Below are 13,587 nucleotides of genomic sequence, written 5' to 3'. Positions count from 1 at the left end.
AATCAATTCATAATTTAATACACAGAATTCACAGCTTAATATAGTCAATTCACAGTCTAAGAAGAAATTCATAATTTAATACAATTAATTCACAGTTTAAAACACAAAAATCATAGTTTAGTACCCAAAATTCAAAGTTTAATACACAAAAATATGCATCCACAACCATATTTTCAACTTAACACTCTTAATATAGTCAATTCATTGTTTAATACACAAAATTCATAGCTTAATACAAATAACTTCATAGTTTAATACATATGATTCCCAGCTTAATCTAGTCAATTTACAGTTCAAATAGAAAATTCACAGCTTAATGCAGTCAATTCGTAGTTATAAAGAAAATTCAGAGCTTAATGCAATCAATTTACAGTTTAAAACACAAAAATCACAGCTTAGTACACTAAATTCACAATTTAATACACAAAAAGTAGTATTCAGATCCATATTATCAACTAAAAACTCTTATTACAATTAGTACACAATTTAATATAGAAAATTCATACACTAGTATGATAAACTCAAAGTTTAATTAAAAAAATTATACATTCACAACGTAATAACAGTTAAAACTACGATTAACAAAATTATACCAAAAATGAGAGATTAAAACATCAAATTCACACTTTAACAGAACAAAACAAAACAAAAACTATATCATAGAGATCTACAACAGAAGTAAGTAGAAGAACAAGTAGAAAAGAAAACTTAAAGAAGATTTATCTATAAAAATCGACATACCTGATTTTGTTTGAAGATTTATCTTCAAAAATCAGATTTGATGCAAGCCAACATGAAATGCACCAGATACACCAGATCCATACATGAAATGCATCATACACATCAAATTTGATGCAGATCTGGTGTTAGGTAGTAGATCTGGCGTTCAGAACTTCGTTAATCTCGAGATCTGGTGCGCCGATCGTATGAGAAAGAAAGGATGGTTCGTCGGTGGTGGTTAGTCAGATCTGAAAAATGGAAAAACACATCAGATTGAGTGAGATCTGATGCAGATCTGGTGGTTCTATGGAGATCAGAGAGAAAACGAGTTGGATGTGGTTGTAGATCTGGCGGAGTGGAGGGGGAGGATGACGTAGGATGTAGCGGCTATAGTCGTTGACGGCAAATCTGAAGGTTTCCGGTGAAGATCCGACCAGATCTGATCTGAATAGATCAGACGAAGTAGTGCTTTGTCGGTGGTGGCCTTCAGTGATGGAGCTTTTCACTCCAGATTTGAGATCAATGGCGGTGAAGGGTGGATCTGAAGTGAAAACCTTGGCTACTCTACATTCCGTCGACGAAAGGCGGTAGATGACAGCGACAATATGCGGCAGGTGGTTGAGCTGGTGCTGGGTTTTGTGTTGTTGGGAGAGTTTGAGAGGGTTTGGGAAAGTTTTCTTGCAAAACAAGTTTGAAAGAATAGACCAAGTATATATATATATATATATATATATATATATATATATATATATATATATATATATACTATATTATTAAACATATTGCCTGTTTCTTGAAAATTAAGAGGTACAATACCTATTACCTCATGTACAATAATATTAAGCTTATAATCGCATGGTATACGTATACACGGTATTACCTTATCTCTTCGATGTTGCCTTAATCTTATCTACACACAACACTACATACAACATCCGCTATCAGAAGGAAATCGAACCCCTCTTCTTTGCGTCTCCTTCCTAATCGCTCCAGAATCGACGACCCCCTGAAAGTCCACCTTTTCCGTCACCGATGTCCGCCACCCCCGTTGTCTCCCCGCTTCTACCTTCTATCAATACGAGTAGCCCTAACCCTATCCCGCCGCCACGTTCAACCACCATTTGGTCGTCGTCACTACAACCTATTAGCGGGTCACCGTCTACCATTTCGTTCGATTCTTAGCAAACCACAACGATCGGATGGGATCAACAAAATTTGGCTTCTCCTCAAATTACAACATCAAACAATCTCCGCTCCAATCTGTACTCTCTTTCTATTCTCTTTTCTTATGTCGTAATTTATGTCCTAAAACCAGTGTTGTAAAAATCCCGATTAATCTCCGATTAATCCCTAGGCGCTACTCGACCGATTAGAGAGCGCCTAGCGATTAATCCGTGCATACACAATGACTGAAAGAATAGAACCCGATGAAATTTTAACACTTTGAATAAGTTATATCTCAATAGAAACTAATTGAGTTATTATTAGTGTTGTATTTATCATATTAACCTATTTTGTTATGATACTAGTGATATTTACGAACTTTTATATGATATTAGTCATATTTAATTTTTTAAAATCTAACAAATTAGCAATTAATGGTCCCTGATTCATCCCCCGATTAATCTCCGCCTAGCCGATTAATCCCTTAACCCTAGTCCACCGACTAGCTAACGTCGAGTGATTTTTACAACCTTGCCTAAAACCCTAATTTTTTCTAAATCGTTAGTCAGACAAGGGTTATTCTTCTTCCAAATGTTAATTTTGTGGATGATCAATGAACTTGCGGAAACTACAGAAGTTTGTTACTTTGTCAAAATTTTCATCGGCGGAGGTGTTGAAGCTACTAAGAAAATGGTAGTGGTTGTGTGGTGGCTGATGGTGGCTACCGGTGTTGGTGTAGAGTTTATTACGATAGTACGAAACCAAGGCTGGAAAATAATCCCGGTTTGAGGGGACGAAAAACAATAAAAAAATTATGATAATAAAATAACTTTTTCCTAATTTTTTGTATAGAAAATGAAGACTCGAGTGGTGAAGAAAAACCTAAATGTTGTGTGGGATGAAGATTTAACTCTCTCGATTATAGAGCCTCTTCCCGTTAAACTCGTAAGCTATTCTTCAAACACTTGGTTCTCTTCCCCTAAATTGATTTCAGATTTTGAAACAATATTGTTGATACATGAAGTATACGATAGGGATCTATTTTTGTTTTTATGTGCATTGATGATCGTTTGTTCCATTTCTTTTTAAACTTGCTATATATAAATATGAAAATCAAGAACATCTTGATTTGTTGATTTTTCTGTATGTTTGTTTATATCTCAATTTTTGGAATACATCACAAAATGTTCATTGTCTGTTTACTAATTGTCTTTAATGTGTGGATGTAGTTTCATGTGCTTGGTTGGAAAAAATGATGATTTGAAAGAGGAAATTCAACGCAAGTTTCTTTCTTGTTTTTTTGCTGAGTATTTAGTTAAAAAGGTGGGGTGGGATGGACATAGGACATATTAGTTGGCCGGCTATTTTGTTATATCTCCAATACTAAAAAACCTCTTCAGTTCATACGTTATTAAATACTTTCAGAAATAATTTCACATGATATATTGCCATTAAAGTCAACCAACGTGGCTCTTTTTGCAGGTGTTGTGGTGTATAATGTCTATATATGATGGGATGATAAAGGAAAGAAACTCACAGAAAGTTGTAGAGATTTTCCAAAGGATGAAGAGAAATTGTTGCCAACCCTCTACTGATACCTACACAATGTTGATAAACTTCTACGGGAAGGTGATAAGAATTACAGCTCATTTATTAAACAAAAACAATGTATTTAATCTATTGAAGTTCTTTTCTTGTTCATCTTTTTTCCAGGTTTTAAATTTGTGCTGTATACTTTCTAGGTAAATCGTTCATACATGGCTTTGAAAGTGTTCAATGAAATGAAAAGTCAAAAGTAAACACCGAATATTTGTACTTACACTGCTTTGATAAATGAATTTGCTAGAGAAGGACTTTGTGAGAAAGTAGAAGATGTATTTGAGGAGCTACAAGAAGCTGGAATTGAGTTGATGCTGGGAGCTTGGTGAAGGGTCTGCTGTATTCCATTGGTAAGTATATTATATATGACAATTTTAATAAAATTTTATGTTAAATCACTTGTTAATATTACAATTTTTTGTTTTGTAGTGAACTTTGCTCGAATAGTACCTAATGGGCTTCTTGTCTTTTTTCCATCTTACTACCTTTTGAATCAATGCATTGATTTCTGGAAGAACACGGTAATAATAAATTAATAATATCTTATTAATATTATCTTAGATTATAATTTCTTTTACTTTTTAATATACAAACTTGATGTTTTCAGGGTGTAACTTCAACAAATTCAAGTACTATTTGGGAAAGAATTTGTAAGCATAAGCTACTAGTTATGGAACCTAGACAATCTTCACTTTTTCCTGAAGCAATTGATGTAAGAGTAAATTATTTTTTCACTTTCAGTTAAAAAAAATTATTTTTCTTTAATTCATTTTAAAATTTGAACAGGACTACATGGCTAAGCTAAGAGACAACTCAACTACTGATGCAGTGTTTTTTGCTGTATGTCATGGAAAGGTAATTTATAATTTTATATAGTATTTGACTATTTTCTCCTTATGACATTTATTGAAAAGTTTAAATTTTTATATAAATAGGTAAGTGAAGGATTAGATTTTGCTGATCAAGTTGGAAGAGTTGTGATTGTGACTGGAATTCCATTTGTAATGAGGAATGATCCAAAAATCCGTTTAAAACGTGAATTTTTAGACCAACATGCACTCTCCCAAAAAGGATCAAAGGTAATTAATTTTGGTCAACAAAGTCAAACTCACTTAAATTTATATTTTTTTATTTTATAGGATTATAAGTAGATTGCCTTTTTTGTATTATATGATTTGAAATATTTTTGGTAGGGATTTCGACAATTATTATATTCATTTTTAAATTTTTGAGTATATTTGTTAAGTTTTGTATGATTTTAAATATTTTTGGTATGGATTTTGATAGTTATTATATTTATTTTTAAATTTTCAAGTATATTTGTCAATGTTAGTATTCATGGTAAGATTTTAATTTGATTAATTTTGGAATGATTATCAATATCCAAAAATACATTATTTTCAATTCTATAATAGTTTATTCCACATATAAACTCAATATATGTTCTTCATTTCTAACCATTTCAATTCTATAATAGTTTATTCCACCTATAAACTACAAACATTTTTAACCGAAAAATACAGTTTCTATTTTAACTATTTCAACAAAAAGTAAGATTTAAGTTCAATTTTGACAATTTTAATCAATCACATCTGACTTCCGTTTTGTAGAATCATGAACGGTCACATTTACGTTGATGCATTTTCATTGCTACTAAACTTCCATTTGTGGTATATTTTGACACCCGTCTGTGTGGATTTCATTTGGAGAGACGCAAGAGCAAACAAACTCTTCATTGTTCTCATTGATCAAAATGTATGTTTAAAAAATTATTTATATCTTATTTTCATTTTCATAATTTATCATAAGTATTTTGTTTATAAAAATATTACATTTTCTATTAGAGAGAGAAATTGGTAGCAGTTGTTCCACAACAAATGACGTGTTTTATTTATGGAGGGAATCTATTGGGTAGTGTGTTCTCTTTAAACCATTTCCAAATCGAACCAACCCATATTGAGTATCCGATGTATCAACAATACAGTTTATTGCGTGGTGATTTGATGATTAAGATCAGCAATAACACACGATTTAATAGTTTATTCCACATATAAACTCAATATATGTTCTTCATTTCTAACCATTTCAATTTTATAATATTTTATTCCACCTATAAACTACAAACATTTTTAACCGAAAACTACGGTTTCTATTTTAACCACTTCAACAAAAAATAAGATTTAAGTTCAATTTTGACAATTTTAATCAATCACATCTGACTTCCGTTTTGTAGAATCATAAACGATCACATTTACGTTGATGCATTTTCATTGCTACTAAACTTCCATTTGTGGTATATTTTTACACCCGTCCGTGTGGATTTCATTTGGAGAGACGCAAGAGAAAACAAACTCTTGATTGTTCTCATTGATCAAAATGTATGTTTAAAAAATTATTTATATCTTATTTTCATTTTCATAATTTATCATAAGTATTTTGTTAATAAAAATATTACATTTTCTATTAGAGAGAGTAATTGGTAGCAGCTGTTCCACAACAAATGATGCGTTTTATTTATGGAGGGAATCTATTGGGTAGTGTGTTCTCTTTAAACCATTTCCAAATCGAACCAACCCATGCTGAGTATCCGAGGTATCAACAATACAGTTTGTTACGTGGTGATTTGATGATTAAGATCAGCAATAACACACAATTTAATTGTTTGGCCGATGCTATCATATCATGGTTTCCGGTTTTTCCATTGGTTCCCTCGATAAAAAGTTTAGTAGAGGATCGGACAGAGAGAAAAATGATGATCGGTAAATTTAATAACTTATATATATATTTAGCATTCTAAAGTTTTTAAAATAATAACAAGTTATCCTTTTAATTATCGCTATTTTTAGACATTGTTGGAAAAATCATCAAAGGCAAGCGAAACTATTCCCGTTACTTTGGTTTACTGACATTAACTTCGTTCACTTTATATCTTCAAGATGGGCCGTAAGTGTTTATTATTATCATTATTATTATTATTATTATTATTATTATTATTATTATTACACTAAAACAAAATTAGATGATTTTGAAAATATTTGATTATAAATACGGGGTATAATAAAGATGAAACTATATATAACGGACTGAACACGTCATCAGATTGTGAAGACTTGCTATACGATAAAAAGAAAGTATATAATATTTGTTTCTCGGGTGAAATTGGTTCATTTGGATTCAAGTAAGTTTTTTCTAGAAAATTATAATAGTTGTAGTGATATTAAAATAACTAAATCAATACGTTTTAATAGTTTTTATCTTATTTTCAGTGAACATTTTGATATCAACCTAATTAAGCAACGTAGAGTTCCAACCGAGGATGCCGAAAGCATTTAACATCATAAATATGCCTAGAAGAATTTTTAATTCCGTGTGAGACATTTGGTGGTGTTTTTTTTGAAGTTTTGACAACTTTTATCAGTGCGTTGCTTTTAGAGTTGATCTACATTAATGTTAGACATATTGTGGTGAATTTTTTCATGTGTGGTTTATTTTTCTTGTCTTGGCTTATGAATTGATATATAATAATTTTTGGATATCTATGGAAATTTTCTTTTAACTATGTATTAGTTTCTTCTATTGTGTTTTTGGATTACAAGTTTTTAGTATAGTTGGTTATTTATTAAAGGTTGTGTTGCTTTCTGAAAAACTAAAAAAATTAATGTGAAAATCAAATTTGATGATTTTTCTAACAACAAATTAGTTTCATGTGAGAATCTTTTGTTGAATTAATGAGCATGTATACAGTTGTTAATGTTCAGATCGGACATATGAAAAGTTTGTACTTTTAAAATTGTTAACGTTCATCCCATCACATCACACGAGGCTTTAAGCTTTTGGTATCGTACAATTGTTTCTTGTATTTTTTAGATTATATTATTTATTGCACTTTTATTTGTGTGAAACACACACATACATGACTACTAAATCACATGGTCTACCTACGTCTGCTTTTATGTCATATTATTGGGCCTACCTGCTTTGAAGATTTATACACAGCTAATGGTGTATTACACCCTACATTTCGAAAAGCAACTCTTGAAAGAGGTTTAATAGAGACCGATGATAATTTATCACAATGTCTTGTAGAGGCTTCCTTATTTCAATTTCCCAGCGCACTTAGAAGGTTATTTGCGACAATGCTGATTTTTTGTGAACCAGGAAATGTTCGCAAGTTATGGGACGACCACTATGATTCTCTTTCTGAAGATTATAGGAAACAATACGGATGTGCCGAATGAGTGCAAAATATGGTCCTCATCGACATTAGAGTCTTCCTAGAATCTATGAGTAAAAAGCTTAGTGATTACGACCTTCCAAATGTCAGTGCACACATCGATTTACAATCAAGAGGCTATCATGAGGTGCAAGAAGAATACTCTATAAATGTGGAATATGAAGACTTACATGCGCGATACTCTCTCAATTCAGACCATAAGTTTGCATATGATGAGATAATGAGGCATGTGGACGAAAATATTCCGGGTGTGTTCTTCATAGATGGTCCCAGCGGAACGGGAAAGACATTTTTGTACAAAGCTTTGTTGGCCAATATTCGTGCCTGTGGTCTTATTGCACTTGCAACTGCCACGTCAGGTGTTGCGGCTAACAACATGCCAGGAAGGAGAACAGCTCATTCACGATTTGGAATTCCCCTCATTCTTGATAATAAATCAATGTGCAAGATCACTAAACAAAGATGGAAGGCTTAGCTACTTCGCGAGGCAAAGTTAATCATATGGGATGAAGTAGCAATGTCTAAGAGGCAGGCGATAGAAGTAGTTGATCGAACAATGCAAGACATCACAGATGAGAAGCTCCCTTTCGGTGGAAAGATAATGGTTATGGGAGGTGACTTTAGACAAGTGTTGCCGATCGTGAGACATGGCACTCGAGCACACATTGTGGACTCTAGCTTACGAATGTCACCTCTATGGGCTTCAGTTAAAAGGCTTCGTTTATATATCAACATGAGAGCGGTAAATGAACCATGGTTTTCTGATTTTTTAATTATGAGTCGGTGATGGAAAAGAGGAAACATTGGACGAGTCCTTTATTCGTATACCTGATAACATGTCCATTCCATACACTGATAAAACTAATTCAATGGACGCTCTGATTGATGCAATATTTCCTTCTTTGCAATCCAACTACGCTGATTCAAAATTTATCATTTCGAGGGCAATATTATCAACTAAAAATGAAAGTGTTGATGAGATTAATAATAAGTTGATCGAACGATTTTCTGGCGAGCAAAAAGTTTACTACAATTTTGATGAAGCGGAAGATGACAAAAATAACTTATATCCGATGGAATATTTGAACTCGCTAAATGTTAGTGGTGTACCCCCTCATTATCTTCGGTTAAAAATTGGGTGCCCAGTAATACTTTTGCGAAATATCGATCCTTTAAATGGGTTATGTAATGGCACCAGATTGATATGTCGAGCTTTCCAACAAAATGTCATTGATGCAGAGATAGTTGTTGGTCAACATGCTGGAAAAATAGTGTTTTTACCAAGAATTCCTCTATGTCCGTCTGACGATGAGATGTTCCCATTCAAACTAAAGAGAAAGCAGTTTCCAATTTAGCTTAGTTTCTCTATGACAATCAATAAAGCTCAAGGACAAACAATTCCAAATGTAGGTGTTTATCTACCAGAATCGGTATTCTCACATGGCCAACTGTATGTGGCGTTGTCCAGAGAAATATCACGTGTCAATACCAAGGTATTAGTAAAGCCAGAAAAAACATTTGATAATGATGGAATCTACACATCAAACGTTGTGTACAAAGAAGTTTTATGTGATTAACAAGGTACAATCAACAAATTATTATTTTACAATTTCTTCAAATATGTATCTTAGTTGCTCATTTGAGGTTTAATGCAGGGCTAGCAGATGAAGCAACATGATTGCAGATTTGTGTAGTTTATATATTGGACATGTTATAAGTGTACAAAACTACATAATTGCAGATTGTTGTTATTTATATATTGTAAAATCAAGTATGAACTATTAGATGAAAATCCAAATGTAGACTCAACTTCTGTCGTATTATATGACTATGCACCTAGCAAGAAAGTATCCGTTGAAATGAACTATTCGACACAAAATAGTCTACCAAAAGGCTGCAATGAATAGCTCACGTCTAAAGGAAACTAATCATCACATTAAAACTATCTTCCGAAAGAAACTCTTTGTCGCCCGACGCTTAGCACGGGTAAACGGCTAGTATATATATATATATATATATATATATATATATATATATATATATATATATGTAGGTTCATGTATTCTAACTATATATTGTGTGGATTTAGGAATCATTGTAGGCCAATCATTTCAAAAACCTACATAAGGGTAATTTCGTAATCTTAACTATTAATTATTTTTGGTAAATTGTTAAATTAAATAATATCCTTTTAAATAGAAGATCGGTTTTAATTCAAACCTAATTCATTTTCATTAAACCTATCCACCCACAAGTGTAAAAGACAGCCACCACGATCCAAAGTTTGGATCTTGACTGAACACCAGCTGTTATTCCCTTCATCTCTTTGCCATCTTCAAAAAATACCAAGCCATTATCGCCTCTATATGTTTTTCTGCAATTCCGATTTGGTGGTCAAGCTGATGGGAAAGAAGTGCATGAAATTCATGGAGGGTTCATGAAGTTTGTGTTAAGGCTAATGTTTCTCTCCTTTCAAGAACTTTGATATCATCGGTTTAATTGTTGGCCTCCGTCTTCTTCTATCATTGAAAAAACCGCCGAATTCTTCAGGGTTGAGGTAACTCTCAAATTGAACCAACTTCTTGTTTGATGTAATTGATTTGGATGTTTTAAATCATGCGGTTCTCACTTGATTTTATTTGTTTCTGGTTTCACTGTCAAATCTTGAAAAAAGGCGGTGGCCTGGACCTGTTTGGATGGAATATACTTTTGAACTTGTACGTGAAGCCGTAACTTTTGTCGGATGCTCGCAACTTGTTTGACGAAATGCCTAGCAGAAATGCAGTTTATTTTTCAAATGCGCATACTAAGCTTCAATCGCAACAACTTCACACTTGTAAGTATGTTTAAAGCATGTCTTGGCCTCGAGGCCATTAAAGCAGGTAAGACCATTCATAGGTGTGCTATTAAAACCTGCTATGAGATCGATCCTTATGTTAGTGTTTCATTACTTAATTTATACACTAAATCTGGTGATATCAATGATGCACAACTTGTTTTCGAAGAGATACCCAAAAAAGATGTGATCCCTTGGAGTTTCATGATTGCAAGATACTCTCAAAGTGACGGATGTAAAAAGGCTGTAAGACTATTTTGTAGAATGAGACAAGGATCCGTTGTTCCTAATCATTTTACTTTTGCTAGTGTCCTTCAAGCATGTGCAACAATGGAGAATTCAAGATTGGGGAAGCAGATTCATTCCCATTTACAGAAAGTTGGTCTTGATTCTAATGTGAGATACAAAGCAGAAGTACTATCACATCCGCTGTATGACAATTATTATCAGCTCATGTCGCTTGTTTGAGAATCGCAACTCCCGTTGACCAGTTACCCAAAATTGATGCACAGTTAGCACAATCACAACATGTTGTATCAAAGTATTCGGGTTTTGAAGTACATACTTGGTGATGATAAAGAACTTGATCAATTCATGGTATGCTTCTTTTCTTCTTAAACTTGTATGATCTGGTGTTGGAAACTTGAAACGCAGACTCATGATGTTCTGTTGCTATGTTCGTTTAAAGAACAATTACAACAACACGTTCGTGTTCATGCAATGGAAGCAATAATGGCGAGGGTAATTCTTCCATAATTGAATCTTGAATTTCAATTATGTCGGAATAGAATCTCGAATTCCGATTCTGTCGGAATTGAATCTCGATATTTACCTTGTGATTTGTGCATTTTCTATAATTTTTGGTTATGAGTTTTGGTGCAATTCACAAGTATGCAGATTTGTACACAGGACTTTAGTTTTTTTTCTTTTTTATTTGGTAATGAACTATTCTTTCAGAATGACTTGAAGAGGAAATCAATGATTGATCATACAATAGAAAGACTTGGAATGAAGTTCAATAACATGTTACAATGAAGAAGATTAAGTGTGATTATTTGGACCATTGAAGAAGATTAAGTGTATTTTTTCAATAATTGTAGTATTTGAGAATGTTATTCTTAAGAATTTTATTCATTTTGATGACATTCTGTTAGAATATGTACAATTATATTGAAATGTATCTGTATGTAAGAATATTTATGAAGTTGTATTTAAGTTCGGATGTGTATGAATATATTAGAATGTTGTTATTATTCAATTTCAGGTTCAATAATTTTTTTTATTCTTTATTAATATTCTAATAGAAAAATAGTCTAACAAAACAATATCATAGAACATTCATTCTGACTGAATAATATTCTGACAGAATTAAAACTGAATTAATTAAAAAAGTCAGAATTCAAAATTAAGGTAATAAGAAATCCCTTAAAATCCAAAAATTTAATTTTTAAATTTGTGTTTCCTAATTTGAAAGTAATGGAAATGTACATTTTTACCATTCTTTTAATTAAATGGTATTATTCTATTTTTTTAAAATCTAATAATAGGGATAAATGTCTTTCTTAAAATAATCAAAATGATTAGTCCACAATCATTCCTACATCCACACAATAATTGGTTAGAATACAATAACCTAAGAATATATATATATATATATATATATATATATATATATATATATATATATATAAAATAAGCCGTACGATCATAATACATATCAACCTAGGTCACTTGTTAGTAAGTATATCTTTTCAAGGTGAACAACCAGATCTTGGTTGTTGTGGGTATACAATTATTACGGTGGAATTCATATTTGATTTTTATTGATTTTTATTCATGTAATAAAAGTTTTATCAATATAAATTAAAACGCAACTACCCATATATTGATATGTTTGGTAATGCTTTATTCGGTAGTTTTTTTAAGGTGAAGAACCTAATTTTAGGTTGATGTTGTAATGTGTTGCGCTTATTTTTAGGATTACTATTTATTAATTATTTCACAACTATGTTCTTTTTGTTGAATAATATGAAAGTGATGGTTGTTTTGGGGCATCCATGTGAATATGTGAGTGGTGGGGCTAAACGCAAAAAATTGGTGGTGGTAGCGGTTATGTTTAAACTTGTTCTTTGACAAGAACCAAACGCAAATAATAGGTAAACGTCATAACGTCATTCTCATGAACCGAGGATCCCATATGAATGATGTAAGCGAAAGTAGAGGTTGGCGGTCTAGCATTTGAAGCGAGAACCTGTAGTTATGCCAAATGAAAAGGGGAGTAAACGGAAGGACGCGACAACATATACCTTGGCAAGTCTACGGTAATGGTTTTTTTTTTTTTTTTTTTTTTTTTTAAAAAAAAAAACCTCTTCAGACATCTTATTGTTCTACGGCGCAGTATACGAACAACACTTTTCATCTCGCAATTATTTGGTTTTTATAAGTCTTCGCAGTAAAAAATCTCTACGCGTGTTCTGTTTGGGGCAGCACTTGTATTGCCTCTCCTAACCTCTTCCAACCTCTTCTTTTTTTTCTATGCTGAAATCTTGATGAATCTTGATTATATATTGTTGAATTCTTGTTTCATCTTTTTTTTTTTGTTTATTTTTGCTAAATGATTTTTTTTTCGTTTTTTATATTGCATAATGATAATTTATTGCTAAAATATTCTTTTTTTCTTTGCTGAAATCTTGATGAATTTTGATTATATATTGTTGAATTCTTGTTTCACCTTTTTATTTATTTATTTTTGCTAAATGATTTTTTTTCGGTTTTTATATTGCGTAATGATAATTTCTTGCTGAAATATCATTATTTTTTTTGTTGAAATATCATAAATTCTTACTGAAATGTCATACATTATTAAAATTTCGGTATTAAAAAACTATTTTCGTTATATAAAATCAATTTATTTTCTTTTTTTAATATCTGCAGCAACATGCAGATGTTAAAAAACAAACACGCTTTTTATTAGGGGTGACAACTCTCGACCTAACCCGTAACCTGACACTGACCCAACCCGAAAATAGACGGG

General features: G+C 32.0%; 3 protein-coding genes across 4 annotated transcripts; all 3 read left to right on the top strand.

Annotated features, from left to right (window-relative positions):
- Nucleotides 1-3,255: 3,255 nt before the first annotated feature.
- Nucleotides 3,256-5,172, top strand: LOC145168556 (regulator of telomere elongation helicase 1 homolog). 2 transcript variants are annotated; one of them, XM_079087343.1, is made up of 8 exons: nucleotides 3,256-3,513; nucleotides 3,598-3,626; nucleotides 3,736-3,833; nucleotides 3,913-4,004; nucleotides 4,091-4,195; nucleotides 4,270-4,338; nucleotides 4,419-4,562; nucleotides 5,094-5,172. In XM_079087343.1, exons 5-8 carry the CDS (start codon nucleotides 4,154-4,156, stop codon nucleotides 5,118-5,120), a joined length of 282 nt encoding a protein of 93 aa, XP_078943469.1. In that variant the 5' UTR covers nucleotides 3,256-3,513; nucleotides 3,598-3,626; nucleotides 3,736-3,833; nucleotides 3,913-4,004; nucleotides 4,091-4,153; the 3' UTR covers nucleotides 5,121-5,172. The 2 variants fall into 2 exon arrangements, with proteins under 2 accessions (XP_078943469.1, XP_078943468.1); XM_079087342.1 differs by having other exon boundaries at nucleotides 3,731-3,833.
- Nucleotides 5,173-7,730: 2,558 nt separating this feature from the next.
- Nucleotides 7,731-8,192, top strand: LOC145104637 (uncharacterized). Its single transcript, XM_079041846.1, has one exon. It carries the CDS (start codon nucleotides 7,731-7,733, stop codon nucleotides 8,190-8,192), a length of 462 nt encoding a protein of 153 aa, XP_078897972.1.
- A 42-nt stretch (nucleotides 8,193-8,234) lies between these two features.
- Nucleotides 8,235-9,072, top strand: LOC145104636 (uncharacterized). Its single transcript, XM_079041845.1, has 2 exons — nucleotides 8,235-8,459; nucleotides 8,515-9,072. The coding sequence occupies exons 1-2, from the start codon at nucleotides 8,235-8,237 to the stop codon at nucleotides 9,070-9,072; spliced, it is 783 nt and encodes a 260-aa protein (XP_078897971.1).
- The last annotated feature ends 4,515 nt before the right edge of the window (nucleotides 9,073-13,587 follow it).

The sequence above is a fragment of the Lactuca virosa genome, chromosome 4 (assembly GCF_052849685.1).
Source record: "Lactuca virosa cultivar CGN04683 chromosome 4, Lactuca_virosa_CGN04683_v6, whole genome shotgun sequence".
NCBI classification, from domain to species: domain Eukaryota; kingdom Viridiplantae; phylum Streptophyta; class Magnoliopsida; order Asterales; family Asteraceae; genus Lactuca; species Lactuca virosa.
This window is presented reverse-complemented; position numbering and strand designations above follow the sequence as displayed.